We start from the raw sequence: 24,459 nt of genomic DNA on the forward strand, positions 1-24,459 counted from the left end.
AACATATATTCATATATATATATATAATATTAGTATTCTCATAGAAGGTGTTGCAAATCTATCAAATGTGTCAAAAACAAGGAAACAGATGTGGTTTGAAAGTACTAGAATTTAAGGATCTAAAACTAGGAACTTGTTCATTATTTATTGCAAATATATTCCTTCAAGGCTTTTGGTGTAGCATTCCATTATTTCAGAACCGAGTACATGGAAGTGGATTTCCACGCTTCTGATAGCCTACATCTATCTAATCATCTATCAATACTAACTCTTTACAAATGCTTCTTGAGAGCATCTGTGTAGATTAATCTAAGTCTTCCTCTTCTCTTTGTGAACCTATATATGCATACCTTAACAAATAACTTACTGTGTCGTCAAATAGTCTTCCTTGCACATGCCCATACTCTCTAAGTTTCTTTACTCTATTTTCTTATATGAAAATCTAGGTCTCATTAAATGATAAAGAAAGTAATGGTAGTAATTAAAAATCACCTCTAATATTTTAAAATTTTAACTCTATGAAGCAAAACAAAACCATATTCAAATAGATTGTCACTTCCAACCACATATTCTTGTGTACCTATACAAGTTGTCGATCGTGCTATTTTGTGTTACCAATCACTAATTACAAATATATAGAAGGTCGTTACCCCCTCATTAGTAGCTTCATCTCATTGTTGCATCATTCATATTTCATATTAAAACTCAAATATAACTATAACATTTAGGGCAGGAGCAATTTAGAATTCAGATGATGATAATGACACATTCAAAACATAAATGAAAACAGATGCAATTGCAAGAGTTACATTTTAGATGAAGACATATGCTATAGTGATATTCCCATTTTATGTGGTGCCTCCTTAACAAAAACTGTGCTAAACATGAGTACAACTGAAATTTCTGACATAAACTGCTTACTAAACAGTCCAAACGAGCATTGATAGTTTCCATGTCTTTCAAAGGTTGCAATAAGTTGGCACGAAGTAGTCTAGTCCTGAAGTTAACATATGCATAGCTTAATCAATAAGAAAGCAAACCAGGATCTATACTCGCTAGAACTGTGTGCAACCTATGTATAAGATAAGGAAAAAAAAAATTATGAATATCATTCACAGAAAAAATAAGAAAATAAGAGAGGCAGATCTAGTAAATGAGTAGCTTATAGCTTTCGAGTTTCATACATAATAATGACATGTTATCATTAAAGCATAAGTCCACTGCAATGATTATAACATTCACCAAATGACAAATCATCTAAATGAAAATAAACATCTTCCATAAAGCTGTCAATATTTATATATCTGTATATATATACATGTAAATTTACATTCAGGAAAAGAATTGTGTTTTATCACCAGTTTGAATCAGTTATAAATACTAAAATTTGATAAGAGAAGATTAAGAAGTTGTACAAAGAAGAGAAGCTGAAAACAAGGTCTCTCTTATAGACAAGAAGAGACAAACGATAGATGAGGATGATAAGAGAAAACAAGTTTCCCAAACGTTCCATATTCGTACTCATCATATGTTAGAGTTCTCCATGCTAATGATTTGCTTTACACCTAAGGGCATATTTCACGGACCCAAACACCCCATTTCATTCTCCCTTTTTCTCAAATCAATTGGCTCCTTTTTAAAAGTGTGAATATATACATATCTTAACTATCCAAAAAAAGTTTAAATTAATTGATTTTAGCTCAATAGTCAAAAAAGAAGAAGAATAGTTTGCATATTTGAGATTGCAACTGTGTGAGGGATTAGATTAGTAGATATATGTTGAATTATAAATGAAATACATGCCATAGTATATACGCATAAGGGCGTTGTGGAGAACATTGAGTAATAAGAAGATGTGAAAGTCACAGTGAATCTTCATGGAATCTTCTTCATAATGTAATGCACTTTAATTTATCTTCCTATATAAACCACAATAATTACAAAAATATTTCTAAATGAAGAAACCAATGGAAAGATGTTCAAATATAATGTCACACTGTAGGCAAATAAATCCTCAAAGCTAGATTTTGTAGTTTTCCTACAACTTTTTAGCAAAGGCACAGGCATCTAGTTGATGACGAGATATTTTAATCCAAAAGTAAGTTGAAGAGTAGAATTTGATCATCTGAAATTAGGTTTTTGAACCATCTTAATTGAAGATCAATGGTTTAAATCACGGTTCACAATCTTGCTGCCTGGTATCATATCAGTACATTACAGGTTCAATAAGGTACGGTTGACATGATATTGTACGCACCCTGTATCAAGATAGCTCTTGACCACTTTTCTCACTTTTATCATAATTTCGCCCAAAACCGGGTGGTAAGACTAGTACAGTATGGCCGCACCCTAGTACAGGGCGATGCCACTCAATTCAAACTAGTGTGATTTGATTCAATTGGTTCAAGGGGCTGTCTTGTCCTGGGTCTAACCTGATACAGATCGATACACCTTGAACAGGGTGATTTGGGACAAGACAGCAATTATTGGTTGCAATGGGCCATTCATTGCATCATACCACTAACTCAAGCTCGGGCCAAGATTTTTTTGCCCGACAGGTCAGGCCATGCTTAGAAATTTAGGCACAATTTAAAATTGGATTAATCCGCACTTGGCATTGTTAACCTATCCCAAACAATTATATATATTTTATATTATATTTGCATAGTTTATTATATATATTTTATTAGATTATATCATCATATTTTTAACTTTTGATATTTGGAATGAAATATGAAAAGGGCAAGGGAGTCAGAAAACCCTAAATCCTATAAATCCCCTATCTTTTGTTTCTCCCTCCCATCTCTATAGGCCGCCACCTCACAAGCTCCAACTCGCCAATGCCCCACCAGCTCCAACTGATCCCCGGCTCACTAGCTCCACCAAGTCTTCTCCTCTATCTACCACTCCCTCGGCCAATTGGCCACCACCTCCTCTTCCTCTCTCTCTCTACACCTCTCTAGCCAGTTGTCACCTCCACCACCTCCTCTCTCTCTCCCCCACATCCCTGATCACCTATCATCCCCTCCTCCATTTTCTCTCCTCTCTCCACCTTCCCCCACTCCTCATCACCTCCACCTTCTCTCTCTCTCTCTCTCCCCCCCACCCCCCCTCCCCCAACTAGCCATCATCACCTCTACCTTCCACCAAACGGTCAGGCCTAGGCCCAAGCTTGGGCCTTCAGGGTTTGTGCCTAGCCGAGCTCAGGCTATGGATTTCAAGCTTGTAATCGAATTGGGCAACGCTTGGGCCTGACAAAATTTTTGATAGTAGAGCTAGGCCCGACCAGGTGTGGCAAATGCTTAGGTCTACTTACCACTAATGAGGGCAAAAGAGCTAACATATACACAATAGTGCAAGGTCATAATTCTAATGAGCATATTATTGCACCAACAATGCAAAGATTAATATAAACAAACTACACAAAAGAAATTACATTTGTGCTAACACAAGCACTAGCATTTAAAAGTTTAAATAATATGTCACATTATGCTACAAGTTCATACCTTAATCATTGATAATGTGGAATGGATTACATGATACGACTAGTTTAGAACTTTGACTACCATAATGCTTATAGAAATCATTTAGTATCCATTACAAAATGTTTTCTTAAGTTTGATATCAGCAAATGTTCCGTGCATACATCATGTTAAGTTGAGGCATATCATAAAAATCAAGATTGTGTGAAATTTATGGACATGTTTTCCCAATTAAGTATATATTGAGTAAAAAGAATGTTAGCCTACCTGCAACTTATTCTTCTTTCTCAAATTCTTAGCCCACAAGCAACTCTAAACAGGGTACTAGACTAATATTTCAGTATAAAATGGACAAAAACAACCAACTTAATCCCATGAAGAATTTAAAAACCAAGGGGTCGGTATGGTATTGTCAATACTCAATACTGTACCATTCCAACACAAAATCGACACCAGTACTCGATGCTACCATACCGACCTTACTGGTCAGGGCTGATGATTTTTCATTTTTTAAGATGCTGTCAATTTTGGTACTTAGTTACTTACACTTATACCGGTATTGTACCATTCTGGTGAAAAAATGGTACAAGGTTCGATACTATATTTAAAACTTAATATCCACTATTGTGAATAATGAGTGATTAGAATTGAAAACTTGAAGCTAGACAATTGTGTCAAAAATTTGATGTATGATTCTCATTTTTTCCAAATAGGCAAGCCTTAAACATCTTGATTGCATAAACAAAGTTTAACTCTCACTATAATGAAACATACCCTCCAACAGTCTTCGTTGTCTTCAACATCTGGAATAGACTTCTCTTCTTGTTGCCGGTGCCACATAGTTCAGAATGCAATGGGTCAATAATTTCCAAATTTTGGACACTGATAAGCACGAAATATGGTTCATAAAGTCAGCAGGCATTCATAATTTGCAGATTACTATTGATATGAGTCATATGACATTTGAATGTGTGATCAGATCTACTAATCTAGGCTTCCTAATTTATCAATATTTAATAATAACTAATGTTTGTTCTCTAATTAGAGGAAGTACCTGGTTGCATCAATATTCATGTGGTCAAATGAGCCATTGAAGGTAACCTGAAAATGTTAGGACAAATAAGATCAAGGCCATAAGGCAAAAATTACAAGAAGAAAACTGCTTGTCTATAAACTTCATCACACATTTTATAATTGACCAGTTTTTAGGAACAAACTTCCAGGCAAAAGACAAGAAAAAAATAAAGAAAAATTTTAACAGCTCTTATGTTAAAAAAAAAACTACTTCTTTCTTTATGGATTTGACAATTCTATATGATTGTGGATAAAATAGATATTAAACAAGGTAATAACAACACATTTTCAAATGTCATAAGCACCTAAAAGAGGCATATGCTGCTAAACATGTTTGATAACCACAAAACTACATGATATAACCTTCCAGAGTAGTGCTAATTTTTCTGCCCACTTGTTTCTTTATCTAGAAATACTTCTACCATATACTTTTAATAAGCAGAAATGGAGATGGATGTTCTACTTGTGCTCGATCTACAATAAGTCAAAATGAATTAACTAAACCATAAATTTGCTGTATTGGCATCTTTTAGCTATGCCACCCCAAAGGAAAATTGCTTAGGAGACCCGTTCAAGTTTTTAGGGGTTAAACTAAGGAATTGTAAATCATTGAATGTCATTTGTATTTTGTCATCCTTTTTGGTGAAACCAACAAGAAAAATGTATACAATCTCAATCATGAGCACAAAAGGATTGGAACACTATATCGCATGAATTTAGCAGGATTGTTTGATAAGCCATTTGATTGCAATATCTGAAAAATAAAGCAAACCAACAGCAAACATATCTTTATATTGCTCGGTTGCCATTATGTTCTTTGAAATAAGCCTCAATATCGACCTAGCTGTCACTTAAACTATTCCTTAAGTGGGTCAGCAACAAAGGAATTGTCCAAGATTTGCTATAGACACAATGCCCAATATTCCTCTCTCATAGTAAAATAATTGCACATGAGAACAGTGCATTATAATTTCATATATTTCTCTGTTGCTGATATTTTAACTAGTTATTAAAAGAAAATATTTATTAAGCTTTACTGAATCATAAAAATAAGTTACAAGACACACTATGAATAATAACTCAAATAGAAGTACGGTGCACATTGAGAATATATTGGGTATCCATCTATAAACCACATACATCAGTCAATCTGAGAGTTGCCCAAGTAAGAAGCAAAGCCTCACTATAATGTATTTAATATAAAGTATGATACACTAACAAAATAAGCATGCATAAAATTATGCTAATGCAAACAAGCTCGTACGCATATTCGAGACATAGTTCTTTGTCTCCAAATTTTCACATGGATCTGTTTGGGTATTTATATGAATGAAGATGGAAGCTACATTAGAATTAAATATCGGAAACTAGTGATTAGAATATATAATGAATTCTTGTTTTTTCAAACATAGTGGAACGTAATGCATGGCTACAGTACGAATATTACCTAGGGTATGAATAGCAAATGATATAATGAAATCTTGCCTAAGATGCTCCATATGAACAGCAGCAATGAGAGAGAAAAAACATTGGGATTGTATGAAAGTAACAATTCAAATTCAATTATAGGAAGTATGTTTCATGCATCTAAAGGACATGGCAGTCATCTCTTGACAGCTTCAGGTCCTCAATTACAAAAGCAAGGATTCATGAGCAAAAATAAAAGCATACCGACAATGAGTGATTTGTAACAATTACGCCTTTCTCTGCTTCAGTCCTGTAATTATGAAATCAAGAAATTCCATACACTGAATAGCTGTAAGTAAAGCTGCAAACATAACAAAAGGATACAGAATAAACAATGTCATAAATTTGAGTTTTTAACATTATAATATTATTGTAATAACTATGACTTTCCAAACGTTTAGTTTAGGATGCATTCCATATGGGACATCTAGTAAGGTAGGAAAAAACAGAAAAATCAAATTATGGCTTTGAACTTGTTCTCAAACCCTGCGCCCTTTCCTGTTCCTTGTGCCACTTTGAACAATAAGATACAGAACAACCATCTATCCCTTTAGCACATATGGTTCCATTTCCAATCCAGGTGCCTGCTCTTAGCATCTATATTTAAAGCCTCATTTTCATTTTCCTAGTTACGTTCTTGGTCAGGTTGTAAAACAATGACAGTATCCTTGAATATATTTCCTACTCATTTAGCTTCATATAGACATTTCTATATGTAAGGCAGATCCCCTAACAAATCAACATAGTTAAAGGGAACATATTCCAAGCTAAGAGCCAAAAACTAAAATATATTTAATGAACTAGATCAACTCAAAAGAGGCTGCCTTTGACCTCCTATTAGTATTTCATGTATTGGGTACAAAAGTTGCCCATGCACTGGGTGGCCATATGTCTACACAAGACTAGATATATAGAAGCAAAGGTCGCAGAAAATGATAAATTGACAGCATTTTAGAGCATCCAAGAAGAATATAAATTACATCGTACTAACACACCATTGGCATCATCTGAAAGATATGAGTGGACTCTTAATAACAAGGATTGTTGTATCGAACCACTCATTTGGTCAGGTACCATACCAATATTGATCGCGAACCAAAATGGTTCGAAGTCTTGACATGCAATAGGACTTGAACAGGTGCAGACTAGCCTTAACCAGGCTGAACCATCCGGAAACACTCCATTCCGCATGGTTTGACCTAGTAAGGGCTTGTTATGGGTCCAATCAACCCCTCCCCCTCAACAATTGAGGGAGAAAAGGTCAAACCATACCCTTTACTCGCTATCTTTTTGCCCATGAGCAGCGTAAGAGAGGAGAAAGTGAGGAGAGGAGAAAGAGAGGGAGAGAATGCGAGGGTGAGGAGGGAGGGCAAATCTAATGTTAAGCAAGGTATTTTCCCATATTTCCTATTCTATTTTCCTATTTCTCTTATATCTCTTAGATGGACAGAAATTGAAAAAAATATAGGAAACTCATGTCAAATTTTACATTTTGGTATGATTTCATGATATGTCATAAATCTTAGTCCAATCTACACAGTAGTAAATTTTTTTTATTAATTTCTTAATATTTATTTTAATTTTTACTAAAATATAAATTTGGATAAAAATTAATAGAAAAAATAAAGGCAATCATAGATTCCGAAATTTAGTTTAAGGCTCAAAGCCTAGCATGCTATATGCTGTCCTTTTTTACAACAATTTGATTAATTTTTGGCATAATATTTTCTTGTCAAATAAAAGTCCAGCTTTAAAGTAATTCCTAGATTAATAAGGCTATTAGTGCTTAATATGGGCTAAAAATATGTGGTACTCCTAGAAGAGGCCACATTAGCCAAAATTAAAATTCAATTTTGGAACTTTATTTCAATTGATTTTTTCAATAAAAAATTCAAAAATAATTATTGATTCAAGAACACATGAAATTTCAGTATCAAGTAAAGATGTTTTGTAAATGTTTTTTTGAAGCATATATCATATTTTTCCAATGGTTATGCAATTTATACATCATCTTCAATAAATTTAATATAAATAGTATTTATGCAATAAAAATTTGTGAAAATTTAGAATTATATAAATATAGTTCAAAAGTAATTTTTAAAGCAACTAGCACCTTTTTAGAAATTTTCAAACATTTACTAAACTCTTTAAGTAATTTTAAATTAAAAATTATGGACAATTTGCAGATGCAGAGTGATAATCAGTGCAACCTTGTTTTGTATTTAATGATGAGTGGCTTTAAAAATTTCAGGATTAAGTAGTCAACAATCGAGCCGAAAAGCAACAATATAAGCTAAGGATATCGAGTGGCAGCATGACTAGATAGTTGCCGTCACCATTGGAAGTGCAAGTGATGTTCCTCCGAGTTGAGGGGACAGGTCACCTAACTGATGAAAAAGTACCCGACAAACAAGTATCCCAATATTATAGCATGTAAGAAATGTTCCCGGCAGTTCCATCGGCTTTTTCAACGAACTTTTTGAGACTTTAAGTGGAAAAGAAGATCATGGGAGAAACATGCCAAGTTGGATAAGAGGATGAAAAGGCCACCATTTGATTACTCCAGGGATCCAACAAATTATGAGGTCTCCAATTAGAAGACATGGTGAAGGCCAAAATTCAAGCAGCCATCTGGACTAGTAAGGAGGAAAAGTGGCAGATGGATAAGGTGGCCAAACGTAGAGTTTAGTTTGGACTCTCACAATACGAAGGTACTTTTGGATCTGAGTCTATACTAGATCAAGGTTTAAGGAGAACCCCATTAGTCGGAGCTTCAAGTACCAGCCAGATAGCATCCATGTTCAAGGCCTTCAATGGTAGAAAAGACAAGAATAGCAAGAATGTCTTGGGATTAAGGGCAACTATTATAGATATGTGGATGGAAAGTATACATATGTGGAGGGCTATTATAGAAAGTGGTTCAATATGAACCATGGTCTAGTTCATAATTGAAGAATTTCATCTAGAGATTTGATAGAGATGTTGACGAGAGATCATCACGACAAGGGCCAGTTAGAGTAGTATACATATTCGAGCCCACTAGGAGAGTCAAGGAGATCAATCGAGCAAGAGTAAGAAGTCGATGCCCCAGATATCCACTCAAGAGAAAGCAAATGAAAGGAAAGAATCCATTGGGTAGAGTGGATGAGGAGCCAATTCATAGTGACTCTAAGACTCCCAAGTTCTCCGATAATAGATTACTAGATCAGGGTTCGTTGTACTCAAGGTCGGCAGAACTATTCCGAACTGGACGGTTCTAGTCGTACCGAGCTATCCCGGCGGCAGACTACGACGATTCTGGCAACGGAAACAAAATCCGTTGCCGAAGAGAGAGGAGAAGGAAAGAGAGAAAAAGAGAGCGAGCGGGAGAGGAAGGGATAGAGAGAGGAAGAAAGAGAGAGGGAGATGGAGGCCGGCCGACGGAGGGTCGGCGGAGGCCGGCGAGCCGCACGGAAGACGTTCCTTCGGGCTCCACAATCAAAAAGCAAGCCGAGTCCCCTGTTTACCGAATTCACTTAAAAATCACGAAATAAAAAAAGGTCAAACCCCAGTTTCAAACGAAATAGGGGATTCGGCCTATTTTCCGACGCGGAGCCTTCCTCAGCCTCCTGCCCGAGTCACAAGCCTCCGACGGCCCTCCGCTGGCCTCCGCCACCCTCCTTATCTCTCCCTCCCTCTCCCCCCTTCTCTCTCTCTTTTCTTCTCTTTCGCACGCCCTCTCCCCCACCTCTATTGTGTCGGTACAAGCCCGGCATGGTGCGGACCCGTATCGATCCGTGCCGCTGGGCAATCGGTCTGAGGCCCAATACCAGCACAGTATACGATGGTTGTACTGCTCTGAATTGCCCTATTCGGGGCATACCAAAACGAAACCGCCGGCGAGCCAAGACGGTTCGCCCTATTGGTTTGAAACCGTTGGATTAAATCTCTAGAAAGGCTTACACCGTTCGATTAAGGTTGATTTATTTTAAAAAATGTCACTTAAAAAGCCCATTCTCTCCCCCCCCAACTCGAATCATTTAAGAACCCCACCCTCCATTTCTCGCAATCACCCTCAACCCCACTCTCCCCCACCTAGTGCTCGAAGCACCTCCCCCACCCCAATGCTCAGAGCACCTCCCTTTGACCTGTGGCATCACCGATAAGAGTCCTCTCTCTCTCTCGGGTTTTGCCTCCCCCCTTCCTCCCTCCCTCTCTCTCCACTAGGGTTAGAGTTAGGGTTTAACCCTCCCTCCCTTTTCCTCTCTCTCTTCCTCTCTCCTTTTCTCCCTCTCCTTGTTTTTGATACACTTCGAAACAACACTATACAGATCCATACCATGCCAAACCAATCGCCCTCCCTGCGATACTGGTTCAATGAACCTTGACCCGGATCATCTCATGATACAAGTAATGATGACAATGACTTCCAGTGATGATGGGTTCGATGATCGGAGTGGAGCTAGTGGATAAGGAGGGGTGGTATTCAGTCCCTTTTGCTTACTCCATTCACTAGTGAGTCCTAGTTTAAGTATGCGATGCAGAATATAGACCATGGGTATAAGGCTAGGAAGGGCAACATAGCAGATAGGAAAAGAGGACCAAGATATGGTGGACAATACCAATATGGCTGATGAGGTGGTGTGTCAAGTAGGAATCATAGATGTATCAGCATCCCCTCGGTACTCGAAATCCTAGAACATATCAGATACTCCTGTGCCAAGTTATGACCCATATGGATATTCACTCTTTGAGTTTTCACGTTCTCATGGGTATCGTCCTCTCCAGGCTCAATCAGACTATGGGTCAAGCCTTGCTTGGTCCTTTTTTGGCTTTCCACCAACGTGCCCGATAGAGCAACATTATCAACATGGTTACCAGTACAGATAGTCTATCAGGATCCTGGATGGGCACAATACCAAGGCTGGAGACGAGCCCTATGCTTAACTACAAACATGAACTAGACATGTATGAGGGACATTGATACTTGAGTTGGAATTGAATAGATGCATGTATGTTGCATTTCCAGTTCCTTAGTATAAATATTTTACATTTTCAATGTTACATAATTTATAGACACGCAATCCTTTAGGCATGTAATGTAAACATTAAAGTATATTACGTTTTAGCAACAAAAATGAAATTACAAAACCCATTTTCCATTCAAAACAAAATAAATGAAGCTTAAAAACCATGAAAACAAAAAATAAAATATATATTTTTGGTAATACTGGTATGGTTCAATACGGAACTCGTATCATATCATTCCTGCCACCTACCAATACACAACCTCGTACTGAGACTAGAACCTTGCTTGATGGTGATAAGAGGATAAAATTTTCACTTTATTATAAAAATGATAATTAAGACCAAAGTTACAAGCATTAGAAAGCTCAAAAGCATTTAGGAGAGCAAACTAGGACAAGTATTTGGAGAAGGCACAAAACCAAAGGTGGTCAGTTCTTGCAACCATGGTTAGAAACATCTAAGCATTTAATGATTATCAAAGCTTAAAATGGGAAGAAACTCAATCAGTTAGTGTGCATATGTTAGACTATGGTAGATGAACTGGGGCTTGCACCCGTGGTCAAACCCCTCTGCTTAGCAACCACAAGTTTTGGATTCAATTCTTGGGTGGTGCAGCCTCAAAAATCTAGACTTGGGTAGCTATAGTGCGGGTGGGTCTCCTCTCTCTCAAAAATGTTAGACTTGGAGAACCTTTACACAATAAATTTCATCAAACTAACTTTTATTAGAATTGCCAACTAAAATTATGTTTAATAATCTTAAAATAAATTATGCACGAACCCTTTGAAGCTTAGTAGCCCAAAGCGAGAGCTACTGTAGACAGATTGCATATGGTAGGAGGGGAAGCGACGGTCTTAATATATTTTAAAAGTCAGAATATATAAAAGCATGCCTATAAAATATGAAAAAAGGGTGGCCTAGTGCACAAGGCACCCGCCATTGCGGGAACTAGAGAGGGTCAGATGCATACAAATCTTAATCCCAGTGGAGAAGCTATTTTCATGTTTCAAACCAGTAACCTCCAAATAACAATGAAGCAACCTTACCGGTGAACCAAGGCTCACCCTCTATTCCTATAAAACCAAGGCTATTTTTCTAGTTGAATTACAAGTCAAAAATGGGATATAAATTAATAAGTTAATTGAACAAAGCATGGCCTTACTGGAAATCAGTAACAATAAAATAAACCCAATTGAACAGTGGTCAAAGCATCTAAAAGCATATGCTTGCCTTTGGAGACTAGAATCCTAAGGTGGTGCAACAACCTAGGTAAAAGATTTTAACTAAGATATCTAAAAGTAAAAATGCTTTTGCTGGTTTATGAAGAAAAAAAAATAAAGCGGTCGGCAATCTAATTCTAAACTAATTAGAAGAGATTGAAGATTCGTTAGAAGATAGATTTGTGGGCCTAATTAGTGGCCAGCCCCCTCTACTTACATATATAACCCATATAGTCATAGAAATGATTATTAAAAAACATATAATAGGCAAACAACTGGCTCTTTAATGCCCTCTAATTCTATCTTCAAAATTTGGTCCATTCACCATGTTTAAATTAATGAAATTAGTGAAACATGTCCTCAGTCTAGTATGTAACTTGCTAGTGACAATATGTACAATGCATTATATTTCATGGGTATTTTTTACGTTGGGCACTTATGATATATTAGGTACTTAACCTCTGGGTATACAAGTTTCTAACGAAATAGCATAAAGTTCGACCGGAAAACGATGGATATCACCTACATAACACTACAATCAACATTACAGATTCTTTCCTGTTTCCATCAGGTTAATTCGAAACTCAAAACATATAAACCATGTCCACTATAATCTGTTAATCTGGGGCTAATAATTAGTAATTTATCTTACCATTTGATTGTAGCAGCAGCAGCAGCTAGGCAGAGGTAATATTGCTTATAATAGGTATCCAGACCAAGAGCAGATGGCTCCTTAGCAGCCAAATTTTTAACCAGCACGGCCCCCTTAAGTAAACCAGGGAATAGTATTGTTAGCAAAGCATATAAAGAACACAAAGAAATATATTAAGCATAAAAAAAATCAGCTCCAATAGAACCTTTGTATCATCAAAGAAGCCACGGGACATTGTAATCTGCAGAAGCAGAGATATGTAAGCATATGGGAAAAAAATCCAAAAAAAAGCAATAGAAAATCCGCACCTTTTTGTGTGATGTATAATGTTTATCTACCAGTTCCGAGACTCCTGCCATACTATCTGGTGCCAGTTTGATTGGGGGAACAATTATGACCACAGGATCGTAGAAATGCAGCAGGGTTCTTGTGTTTTGATATGAACAACTTGTTTCAATGTATTGAGAAAGATGCAGTGAAGCGGATCTCAAGTCAAAAGCAGCCACACCAACCTGCATAGGAGATTTGGTCACACTCTTACAGCACTGTAAATCACCATAAATATTACCAGAAAATTTTCAGCTGGGCCAGTACTTCTACACATGGTTCTATGTACCTTTAAACCACAGCCAAACAAGAATACAATGTCAGCTATTAATTTGAAAAAAGTTTAAAAAAAAAAGAGACTACGATTTCCTTTGCAGTGTATACTATGAGACTAGAAATTCATTTGCAGTGTACTAATACTAAGTGCTTTGCTTTTGCTGTTATAAGCTCCAATTAAGTAAAACTTCAACTGAAATAGTCCAAAAATATCTACGTGCTTTTTAAGAGTTCTTCATGCCCCAATTATCACCATTCTTTAGAACAAGAATCAAGGACATCCTAACACCAACAACTATAATCATTAGTGAAGAATGATCTGCTTTCTCTAACAAGACGCGCAAGCATGGTTAACAATAGGAGGAGAAGACCTTATGAACTTGAGAGAAGCAGGAGGACTTGATTAGATGATAGATAAGCTGGCACAGTTAGGTATGCAGAAATTTGATTCATACAGCATCTTTTGCTTTCCCAAACAAGTGATAAACAAGCTCAGATATTCCAGCATTTGGGATTGACTTTGTTTATCAAGTCTAACAATTTTTTATCACTTTCAGTGATATCAATATTGTTGCATGCCAAAAAGAATGCTGCAAAATTCAAGGATACAGATATTTCTTGAAGGAGAAGACAATGAGTAAGCTCATCACAAGTTTTCCTGATGATCTCTTAGCAAACCTCCAAAACCATGATACCTATCAGATATAGAAGCATCTATATTCAGTTTAAGAGGCATTGGAGGAGGAGGAAGCAATTTGACAGGATCTATAGCTTTAATATTAGGAGAAATATTGCAATCATTAAAGATCTGCAGCAGTTCAGGTTTATTGTCAACTTATGTTCTAGCTCTAGACATGATCAAAGACACTTAACCAGATATTTGCTTTGAAAGAATAGTCTAATTGGTCTTCTGATCTTCAAATATCCGCTGGTTCCTTCAATATAGATGTACAGGAAACAAGTCTTGCGATACTTAAGATGCAAGCCCAAATTTAGCCTGCATGCTTTCAAAATTTATAGCACTACAGAATCAAGAAAAGAATGGACGAAAAATAGATTCAGCATTACTTACATGTAAACTGCATTTCTTGGCAAGATTAGATTCCAGTGATCAGAGACAATCAGAAGTGTTAGGCCTATTTAGTGTAGCCTTCAAGGAACAATGACTATGTTTTGGAATAAATTTCTCGTGCCAATGATTGAACTTTTTCTCAAAAATGCGTATCTAGCTCTAACAGAATTCCAAGCAGAAGAAAGAATGAAGGAACCATAAGAAGAAGGCATCCAATAATCAGATCTTTTATTTCGACTCAGTTAACGCTTTCAAAATCTTGAAAAATAAAGACCGGCGGGAGAGAGAGATTCTCAATACATCCAATCAATTCGAAAACCTAAAAAAATTGATAAAAGAATCCATCATCTACAGATAATCGCAAGAAAAGAATGATCGGCGCATCATTCTCTTCCAATCTCCAACATCATCAAGACAGACTATATGGCATCCAAGAAACAATAGATCTAGAGGAATTCAAAATTTTTACTCGGTTCTTGCGTTCAAATACCCGAAAATCAATATCGGCGCGAGAGAGAGATCGGCGAAAGAAAGAGAAAATAGATGAAAGAAGATGGAGAGGAAGACAGAAATCTGACCTCTTTTGCTCTGTTCTCGATCAATCCGATGACGAAACTCGATCTATCTCCTCCACCGCCTACGTCTTCCATCTCTCTGAGCGCTTGAACCGGCTAAATGGCAAATGCGCGCCATTGAGAGCGGTACTTATAGAGCGTAGCCTGGGGAGACCGCTTTCCGTGCGGCACGAGTGGAATATCACGGCGCCCACCTCGGTGGCAATAAGACTCGCAGATGCCATGCACGTAGAGCTCTGAGATTCGTGCTCGGAAGATGCTCAGATAGATGGCTTGGACTAGCGTTGGACCCGGAAATCTCGCTGTCGAGGCGGATCAGCCTTTCAATAAAGAGCTTTCACGGAGATGGGTTGCCATGCAGACTTTAAAACTCGTGGTCATAAGATAAGTAGAATGGATCAATCTCGGACACGGAAATGTGGTGGTTCAGCCTTTCAATGAAAAAAGTTGGTACAACATGGAAATATGTAGATAGTGGCCATTAGTGGGTCACACCATGGCTTCAAGTGGCCCGTTGACAAACCGTTAAGAAGAGTAATCACCGGCTGACTCCGGTTTGACTAATTTGGGAATCGTCTATGGCTAAATTGCACTGACAAGACAAAATTTAAACCCCCTATCCACAAAGGCATGATCTGAACTGAGGACTAATACATTGCATGGACTCTACCAGCAGGCCAACTTGGGTAAGGGTCCATTTAGTTTGTTATAAATGGGTCGAGTGGAAACCCACGTTACTGAAACGGCTTCGGCAGGCCATTTCTTCATAAATTGAGTATGGAAACATACTTTAGCTTCACTTCGATTAATGAAAACGCTCAAATTGAGCTCCCCTAAGCCAAATTGAGTTCGGATGCCCAGTTATAGACAATCAAATAGGCCTTAAATCCGACTCATCTCACAAGCAGTTTATCAGCAAAGTTTATCTTGTTTTTCTAAGTACTACTACCAATCACTCATCAGATCACCACATTGTTTCCTATGTTGGAGTGGTAATTCGATATTGGTGTGTCACATGAGCAGGTCAGTAATATCAATCGAATCTCGCCTGCGGCTCATCTAATCACCACTTTTCAGGTCGAATTAGTAGACCGACCGGTTTATGGTGGATGATCTCTAGCTTTTTGTTCTTTAATTGGGCAAATTACAAAAATTCTTTGAGATTTTTCTTTATTACACTTATGCCTAGTAGATGGTAGAAGCTAACGGCCAAACCATTTATCCAATACGAAAAGATGAAAGTAGCCCTTAAGATTGCTCTTATTTTTTATTTTAATGAAAGAGACATCTAGTTTTTTATAAGTGGAACTCTTTCTGCCGCGTGCCTTGCCCTCAAACCCCAAAATGACATCTATTTCTACTATTATATAAACATCTTACAGTAAAAGACTGAAAAAAAGAATAAAAAAAATGGTAGAGTAGATCTAAGAAATCAAAGCGGATGCTGGAGGAATGGTTTTCACATAAGTGGGGGAAAATATCAAAGTCGACAATGACATGGTGATGATCCAACCTGCAGAGGAGGAGGGCCTGGAGAAACGTTGACTCCGATGGTATTTTGATCATATATATATATATATATATATATATATATATATATATATATATATATATATTAATCTCATCTAATGTGCACAGTAATGATTTATTTAAGATCAATTGACAGAATTTTGACCTAAGATTCAATATAGATAGGCTTTGTATAGATGGATTTGTCAATAGGGATAAGAGGAAGTGTTATATGTGATATTAGTCAAATGCTGGATACGATTTGCAAAAATCCCAAACATAATATCCATCACAAAGTCGTCGTGCCAAGCATTTTTCACACAATCCCAAATCACCCTTCTAACAGATCATGTCACTTCGTACATTGATATAATTGCTGTGTAAAATTTTACTCGATCATAAAGTTGATGAACCACCAATACAACTTCCCAGGCATAGTCCATTTTTCAGCTAACATAACAAGGCATTCCAACAATTCACCAAATTACCAAGGATCTAAAAAATTCTAGAGAAATCTTGGTTTTGCATCCGTTAGTGTTCGAAAAATATTATATCATAAAATATGTTTAATGCCATCCATTCGTCTAGTATATTAGATAAAATGCATAATTTCAAAGGGCATACAATCCACAATTCCGAAAAAGGAAAAACAGATGCAAGCAAGCATCGAAATTGTAGAGATGCCCATATATGATGGTTGAAAGTTGCCATACATGTGCAAACCTTGAAAAAATTTCTAGTCCAGTTTGAGCACTTTGAACGTATGGTTCCAATTCAGCCATACCAAGACATATTAAGCCTTTAAGCACCTCTAAGAATTGAGGAGCAGCAAGCCTCAGTTAACTGATAAATTCAAATCACTGCCTAAACTTTAAGAAAGTTGCAGTACTTTTTGGAGTTCAGCCAACAAGGATAAGATACTAATCTTGAAATGACAAACAAATATCCATATTTTGTACTTTCTAGAGTTGCATCAGTTCTGTATCAAACCAACAGAAGAAAAGCTCTCTAGACATACCTAGGCACCTAGAAAAGTCTCTTAATAAAAGTATTTTTCCGAGAGAGAAGAAAAAAAAAAAGGGAAAGGGGACAGCTGATTTTCTAGTACGTATTCTTCCCTCAAAAATTCCTCAAACCTTAGCATAAAACACAGTATCTATAAAGCTTCCATCTCCAAATTGGCATGTTCGTTCTGTTGAGCACCTGTATCAGGGGCAGCTGAACCACGACTTTCATTCATGCTCATTTCCTGCACTGGAGGTGGGTTCACAACAGTCATCGGCATAATGACATTATCAGAGAGGCGCCCTTTCATTTCTCGATGCTCTTGACAGATGGCACACCAATGCATGCAGCAATGGACCATACAGGGGTCGCATGGCGAGTTCTGCAGGGCAATTACAAGATACCAGTAAATAATAAGCCTCACTCAAGTAAGTCAAAAGCACGTGTAACTGTGTAAGCAAAATATGGGAAATGATTTAGGAAGGTGCAAATAAGTAGCCTGCTGTTCATGTAAGTTTGTCAAGTTATTAAAAACATCGGCGCTAAGAGAAAAAGATTATTAATATATGGTATTAACACCATTATGTTTATATCACTGAGGTTCTCTTTTCAGCTGTCACACACACAAGAAAATCTACAATAAATGCAGATATTCAAGTGGTGGGCCAAATAGCTACCATTCATCTCAACTATCACCTTGCTTCATGTATGCGCCAGTATACAGGAAGTATAGAACAACTACAGTAAACAGCCAGAAACATAAATTGAGGTTAGATTAAGGGGCAAACTACTCAAATAAATTTCTTTTCTCATTTAACCAAGGTGAGGTGCCACTATTGAATATATAACACCCAAACCGGAACCAGTAATTGTAGTCCTCCTTTTTCTTTTCAAAAGATCACTACCTTCTAATGGTAAAAAGCAAAACATATGAACAAATAAGTCAAGTATCTAATAACATACTTAATAACAAAATATACATGAGAAATATTAGGCATGTGCATTTGTTTTTTGTTTATTTTTTTCTAGTGCATCATTGTGACATGTCTATATTTGATCTTGGCCATTGTTATTTCATAGACATTAAGTGATTCGATTATTTGTCTATACAGTAAAATTTACATAACAGCAACACTTCTTTTTGAATACTAAGATAAACTCAAAAATTTGCATAAGTGCATAAATTTATGCATCCACATTCACGTGCAGTCTTGATGCTAACCATAATTTTTCGAGCTGGGATAACACAGAGTCCAAGTCAATTCTGATGCCATAACATGCAAGTATCCAAGCAAGAGTTCTAGAAACATGCATCATAGAACAGACATGAGAAATAGCCTCCGTGACAAGGTATCTCAAGCTCATGGGTTGGGTAACCAAAAGGAAGACTTTATGAAGAATGAAAAGCTGAGAAATGCTTTGAAGACACTTTACTTTTTGGATATTGAGATAGAAACAGATACTCTACAATCCGTAAACCAACCCAAAATTAATGGCCAAGGTTGTGCAGCTATTGCATGTGCATGAAATAGTAGAAACTATCAAAAAACACATAAGCAGCCTCCATCTTCTAACCTAATGGTCACCGAAGGATCGACCCATGTACTCAAGCAAAGTGCACATGGATAAGTCAACCAAGGTGTTTCCAGTGGACAAGAATCCTCGTCTAGAAAAAATAAGAGAATATGTGCAATTGCGTACATTCGGCTAATTACGAATGTGCATAATTCCTCCATCAATTGCTTTTATCTGATTCTAAAGCAGCTATAAATGCAACAAAATGCAGGTCCCCTATTGTTTTCAGTTAAAAATAAGATCAATGTTTCTGTTAACTTTGCATTGGCATCACGTGCTCTTGAAAGGAGTGAGAAGAAGAAAGGTTCACCTTGAGATGATATTTCTTCTGTAGTGACTGCCGAAAAATACCAGTATAGATACCACACATCCACCAAGTAAACAGCAGTCCTTCTCCGATTAGAAATGATGTTCTTGGGTCAATGCCATGGAACACAGCTGTAGCCACTGCAAGCGCAAGACCACCCTCGACAAAGATAGCATGGCAAGTGCAAGGTCTTGTCCAGGGTACATCTTCTCTGAGTCTCTCAACATTACGCCCAAACAATACACAGGGGCAGAACAGTCCAGTCCAACCTACAATCACAAAGAAGAAATAATTTAATTAATCTGAGGGATGGCATATTACATGATATATGTTTGTTGTATGATAGATATACAGATCGATAGTGATAATCCCCTTGCATGGTTATGAAATAAAAATATGTAGGTCTATGAGGTTAGAGCAGGCAAGATTAAACTGGGTTTTGTTAGAGCAGAAGACAGCAAAACAGTTATTACACTTCATCTTCCTGCTTCTAACTATAAAAATATATCCAAAGGGAGAGTTTTTCGTAGAGTTCTATGGCCTTTCTTTTCAGGATCAAAATCAGTTCCCCATAAAAGAAAGGTCCATTTTTTGCATGTTCATATGCATTCCATCACTACTACTTAGTCTGGATAAAAGTGCATAACTGACATTGAACAAGATAGACCTGTAACAGGTAATAAACAGATGGACACAAACCTATCCTGACCTTTTCAGAAGGTCTTGAAAGAATAATACGAAAGAAAATTTTGAAAATGTACTCAATGCACTAGCAATCAGCTATGATATGCCTATTTGCAATATAGGTTGTATTGCCATTTTAAGTAAAAGTATTATAGAGATTTGAACTTTCAGACTTGCACTAACGGTACACATAGACTAGTTCAAAATTCAAAGTTAAAACTTTCATATTTTGTATTCGTTCCAGAATAAATTGGATGAAGTGTACATAAAATGAAGAAAACATCACAAAAATAGCAGAAAGCCTTAAAACACGAAAATAAAAATCAAAAGAAAAATCTTTGCATTGTTATGGTCTCGCCTATCTGTTAAATTGGAACTAGAGAATGAACAACTTCATTGTGGTCATATTAAAAAAAACAAAAATCTTCCATCATTCAGATCAAGTGATCTTTCTATTCAAATCAAGTCGTTATGCATTATATGTCTCCTATGCTTCTCTTTAGCACACAGCGCAAGGGAGCTCCTGACCCTCTTTCTCTATAGAATAAACCATAATTCCTTGAAGAGTAGTTTAAAGTTCCAATGATAGAATTTTTCCAATTTTTCAATGACATCCCCCCCCCCCCCCCCCCCCAAAAAAAAAAAAAAATCTGAACCTCTATATGTTTTAGGATACTATTGGAGCACTTTATTGAGTACTTGTCCAGTGGACAAGGTGAAAAGTGTTGAGGGAGAATTTTTTGTTGAGATCAAAAGTCATCCTGACATCTCACGCATTAAGAAAATTTTGATTTATACTCTTTTTTACTTGTGGGGAATGACATTAAGCAGTCTTTAGTTGTTTAAATTAGCATGCTGAGAACCAATATTGTGAGGTTTTGGTCGTATCTCGGTTGCTCAAACCTATGAATAAGAATTCAATAAGACAAATAGGAAGAGAGATCACCAAATAACCTCCTAATCAAAAGTTGGCTACACAAATCTCCAGATCAAGTGCTTGTTCTAGCTAAATGAAGTTTTAACTTTTAAGCATCAAACTTCATGCTATGTAGTTGTTTACTCTCAAAGTTACATGCTACAGGGAAGCTCCCTCATGTAAAAATAATCATATAATTTTCTACAATTGAAAATTAATTATGAATCCAAACAAATTTGATAAAAGAGGGGAAAGTGTGTTTCCATCAAGACCACAATCACAAGGAAGAAAATGATTATAAAAAAATCCACCTTTCCTAAATAAAAGCTAAAAATGTTGTTCAGTATACCGATATAAAAGTATGAGACAGAATAACTTTTCAAAAGCTTATGTAACCATATCAACCATAGTTTAACTAAGGATCCTAGTCTATCTAGCTTTCACAAATAAAAGGAAAAAACTGCAGCTGTAGTAATAATGGGCTCATCAATCAATTCAGAGGATGAGAATGGAGTGGGAAAAAACAAACGAAGTCATTTTTCCAAAATTTGTAGACATATGGTTTTTCCAAAATAGTAGACTTTTTTCTTTGGTCCTAAACAAGCTGTTCAACTCTTTGGGAGTTTCTAATACGCAAATGATTCAAAAATACGGAGTAAATTGGTAAATTTTTTCTACTAAAATGGGCTGGTTTTCACAAATCATGCCAATGAACCTCCACTTTGAATCCATCATTGGATCTCCAAGATTCAATCTTTGATCTGACTACTAGATGGTTGCCACACTGTCCTTTGACCATTAATATAAGGCACCAATACACCTTTGAGGCTTCATATCCCTCAACTCATGGTAGAATGACTCATATATAAGTCGCTGCATCTGCAAGCCTAAATTTTGAATGAAGTATGATGTTTCTCTTGTGACCATCAGCAGCAAAGCCCAGCAAACTTACTTTCTACCATATTCAAGTCTTCCATAATACATTGGCTTGAACTGTCAGATTTCCAGCCAATAGATCTCAATTTTACTATCTAGAACCATTTGTATTCCATCCACTCACAGATTCTGTGAATCCTGTTGATTAGATCATCCAGCCACTACTCCAAACAGATTACGGTATGATCAAAATGTTGCAAACATCCTCATGTTATTTGAGCTTCTGATCACATTCCACAACAAACAAATGTCAGATTGGTTGATTTAGAATATAGTTAGAACCTTAATGCCATCATGCAGGGATCTTCAAACATTTATAGCTTCTATTGTAGACCATGTTCAAGCAAACTGATCTGCATGAAGATTAAATTTCATATTGGGGAAAATTTAAGAAAGTAATGAAAGGAGGATATGTTGGGATCCTGGTTGAGTCCACAGTCAAGAGCAAGAAGGCAATTGGATAAAATCGACCTTGTTTAGAGAGGTTTCATTTGAAACTCCAAAATTCATACCTATGAAAGTTAATAGGCCTCCAAAAGCAACATAACTAACTAATCACAATACATATTATTCTACTAATTTGAAGGGCAATCATAGTCTACATAAATTTCCTAGAAAATGATCTGATCGCAGACACAATGAGGAGAAGCTCGTCGCCAAATGGAGAAAAGGAGAGAATTTATGATTTCTTTTCCAAATAAACCTGTGGGCTTCAAAATTGATCCCTAAACAACCAATTTGACTCCTCAAGAAGTTAAAGAATGGGTCAAAACGTAAAGCCAAAAAAAATGAAATTATATTAGCCTTAATTATCTTCTAGTAATATAAATTCCTCTTAAACATCAAAGTGTAATTCAAGCGAGAGAGATTCAAGGATAACCTTTGGTAATCAACTCGCCTTTTCATCTTCGGTGGTATTAAAACAGAACTCAGAGATATCTTTAAGCTGTTCAAAGATTGCTTCGTGTATCTTCTTTATTTTCCTTTCATCTCAACCTTCCCAACCCAAACATCCTGCCACCCCACCTCAATTTGTTTTAGTTCCTTGTTGGAGCAAAGTTCTTTTCCTTTTTTTTTCTATCCATCCTCTCCCTCATCCAACCTTCCCTCCCTATCCATCTTTCCTTCAATCCACCCTTCGTACCAAACAGAGGGTAATAGCTTAATTAGGACTTCATAAAGTTATTCTCTATAGACGCCACCAAGAACAAGAGAGAGTGTGCTCCACGTTACCAAGTAGTAAATCATGCCGGCAGAGATACGTAGTCCAAAAAAAGAATACAGTGTATCACAAACCAAATGAATATATAAAAAACATGCATAATACATCTAACTAAATATCCATAAACAGCACGGAGCAATTGAAAAATATATCATATGCATAAGATACACAAAGGCTGTCATGAGAAATGGTGAATTTCTTTCACCTACACTAGTTCTGAAGCAGTTATAAGCAAAACAACATATAAACATATGTCAGAATTAATTAACCCACTCGTATATTATACTAGATAGTCATGCCACCTACACTGAGAGAAAGCAAATGGGCCTGTCAGTAACTCCACTATATTATGCTACACAATGTAATAAAAGAAACGAATCATGGCTCCAACCTTTGATATATAAAGCATGAAAAAGGGAAAATATCTTACAGCTCTCAGGATCCTCAGCGCAGCCAAAAATTCCAGTTGTCCAGGGTTCATCTGCCGGTGGCTCATAGCTTTCTGGCAAGGGCTGCCCGCACTCATTACATCTGCGAACCTCCAACTGGCCAAATAAAATGGGTTATGTTACACACAAGGGCGCCAAACAATCAACAGCGTGGTACCATAATTTCATCTGAAGTAGTGAAGGTTTTGCCATATAAACAGAATAAACCCAGATCCAAAGCAAGGTCAAAATTCCAAATAAAGAACTCCATTGGAACGTTTCTTGGAGTTCTGAACATAAAAGGATCCAAGATCGAGACTTTAGCAAACCTGGGGAATACGAACGGGCTGATTCAGCTCTCCAGGGCGAATCTCCTCTACCGGCGCCTCCTGATGCTTCGTTAGTTTCACATACCGCGATGAATTCTCCGCCATCCTTTCAACCGCAACAGCAGCAGGAACAATTTTTCATAAAAAAAAAGGGGAAAATTTTCCAAAATCCTATCGATCTCTGCCCTTCCTCGGATCTCCTCAAGGTTTCTCCCAGTATCCCCAGGGATCTGAAAAACCAACAAGATAGCACTCGGATATGTGGCAAAAACCCTAGGCTAGGGCCCGAAAAGACGGAGGAGAGCCCCCCGAATGCCAACAGAGAACGAGGAAGCGTCCAGGGCCAACTGGCCAAGGTCCAGCTCCTCCCCGAAGAGAAAAAGTCGAGCGGTTGAG

The 24,459-nt window shown here is 37.0% G+C and overlaps 2 protein-coding genes across 5 annotated transcripts in view; both read right to left on the minus strand.

The window, feature by feature from the left end:
* LOC103711660 (DNA mismatch repair protein MSH4) overlaps positions 1-15,310 on the minus strand; it is a 32,594-nt gene extending 17,284 nt beyond the window's left edge. The window contains exons 1-8 of one of the 4 annotated variants that reach the window (XR_005511930.1): positions 15,156-15,310; positions 13,211-13,414; positions 13,108-13,143; positions 12,903-13,015; positions 6,228-6,273; positions 4,537-4,583; positions 4,257-4,364; positions 922-997 (exon numbers count right to left, since the gene is read on the minus strand). Coding sequence is in view for 3 of the 4 variants with exons in the window: in XM_039126551.1 (XP_038982479.1) it covers positions 922-997; positions 4,257-4,364; positions 4,537-4,583; positions 6,228-6,273; positions 12,903-13,015; positions 13,108-13,143; positions 13,211-13,414; positions 15,156-15,227 (702 nt within the window). In the remaining variant the exon portion in view is untranslated. The remainder of the gene's footprint in view (positions 1-921; positions 998-4,256; positions 4,365-4,536; positions 4,584-6,227; positions 6,274-12,902; positions 13,016-13,107; positions 13,144-13,210; positions 13,415-15,155) is intronic. The other 3 variants (XM_039126551.1, XM_039126550.1, XM_008797900.4) reach the window with 3 other exon arrangements.
* Positions 15,311-17,559: 2,249 nt separating this feature from the next.
* Positions 17,560-24,453, minus strand: LOC103711688 (cell number regulator 6). Its single transcript, XM_039126552.1, has 4 exons — positions 24,064-24,453; positions 23,737-23,851; positions 19,552-19,817; positions 17,560-18,048 (listed from the first exon to the last, which is right to left on the minus strand). Exons 1-4 carry the CDS (start codon positions 24,166-24,168, stop codon positions 17,818-17,820), a joined length of 717 nt encoding a protein of 238 aa, XP_038982480.1. The 5' UTR covers positions 24,169-24,453; the 3' UTR covers positions 17,560-17,817.
* Positions 24,454-24,459: the final 6 nt, after the last annotated feature.

The sequence above is a fragment of the Phoenix dactylifera genome, chromosome 5 (genome assembly GCF_009389715.1).
Source record: "Phoenix dactylifera cultivar Barhee BC4 chromosome 5, palm_55x_up_171113_PBpolish2nd_filt_p, whole genome shotgun sequence".
Classification (NCBI taxonomy): domain Eukaryota; kingdom Viridiplantae; phylum Streptophyta; class Magnoliopsida; order Arecales; family Arecaceae; genus Phoenix; species Phoenix dactylifera.

Excerpts from the sequence above, each read along its gene's own strand:
- LOC103711688 (XM_039126552.1), bottom strand. The coding sequence starts at position 24,168 with ATGGCGGAGAATTCATCGCGGTATGTGAAACTAACGAAGCATCAGGAG. Across the intron at positions 23,852-24,063 it reads AGCCCGTTCGTATTCCCCAG|TTGGAGGTTCGCAGATGTAA; the intron begins GTTTGCTAAAGT and ends TTATTTGGCCAG. Across the intron at positions 19,818-23,736 it reads CGCTGAGGATCCTGAGAGCT|GTTGGACTGGACTGTTCTGC; the intron begins GTAAGATATTTT and ends TTGTGATTGTAG.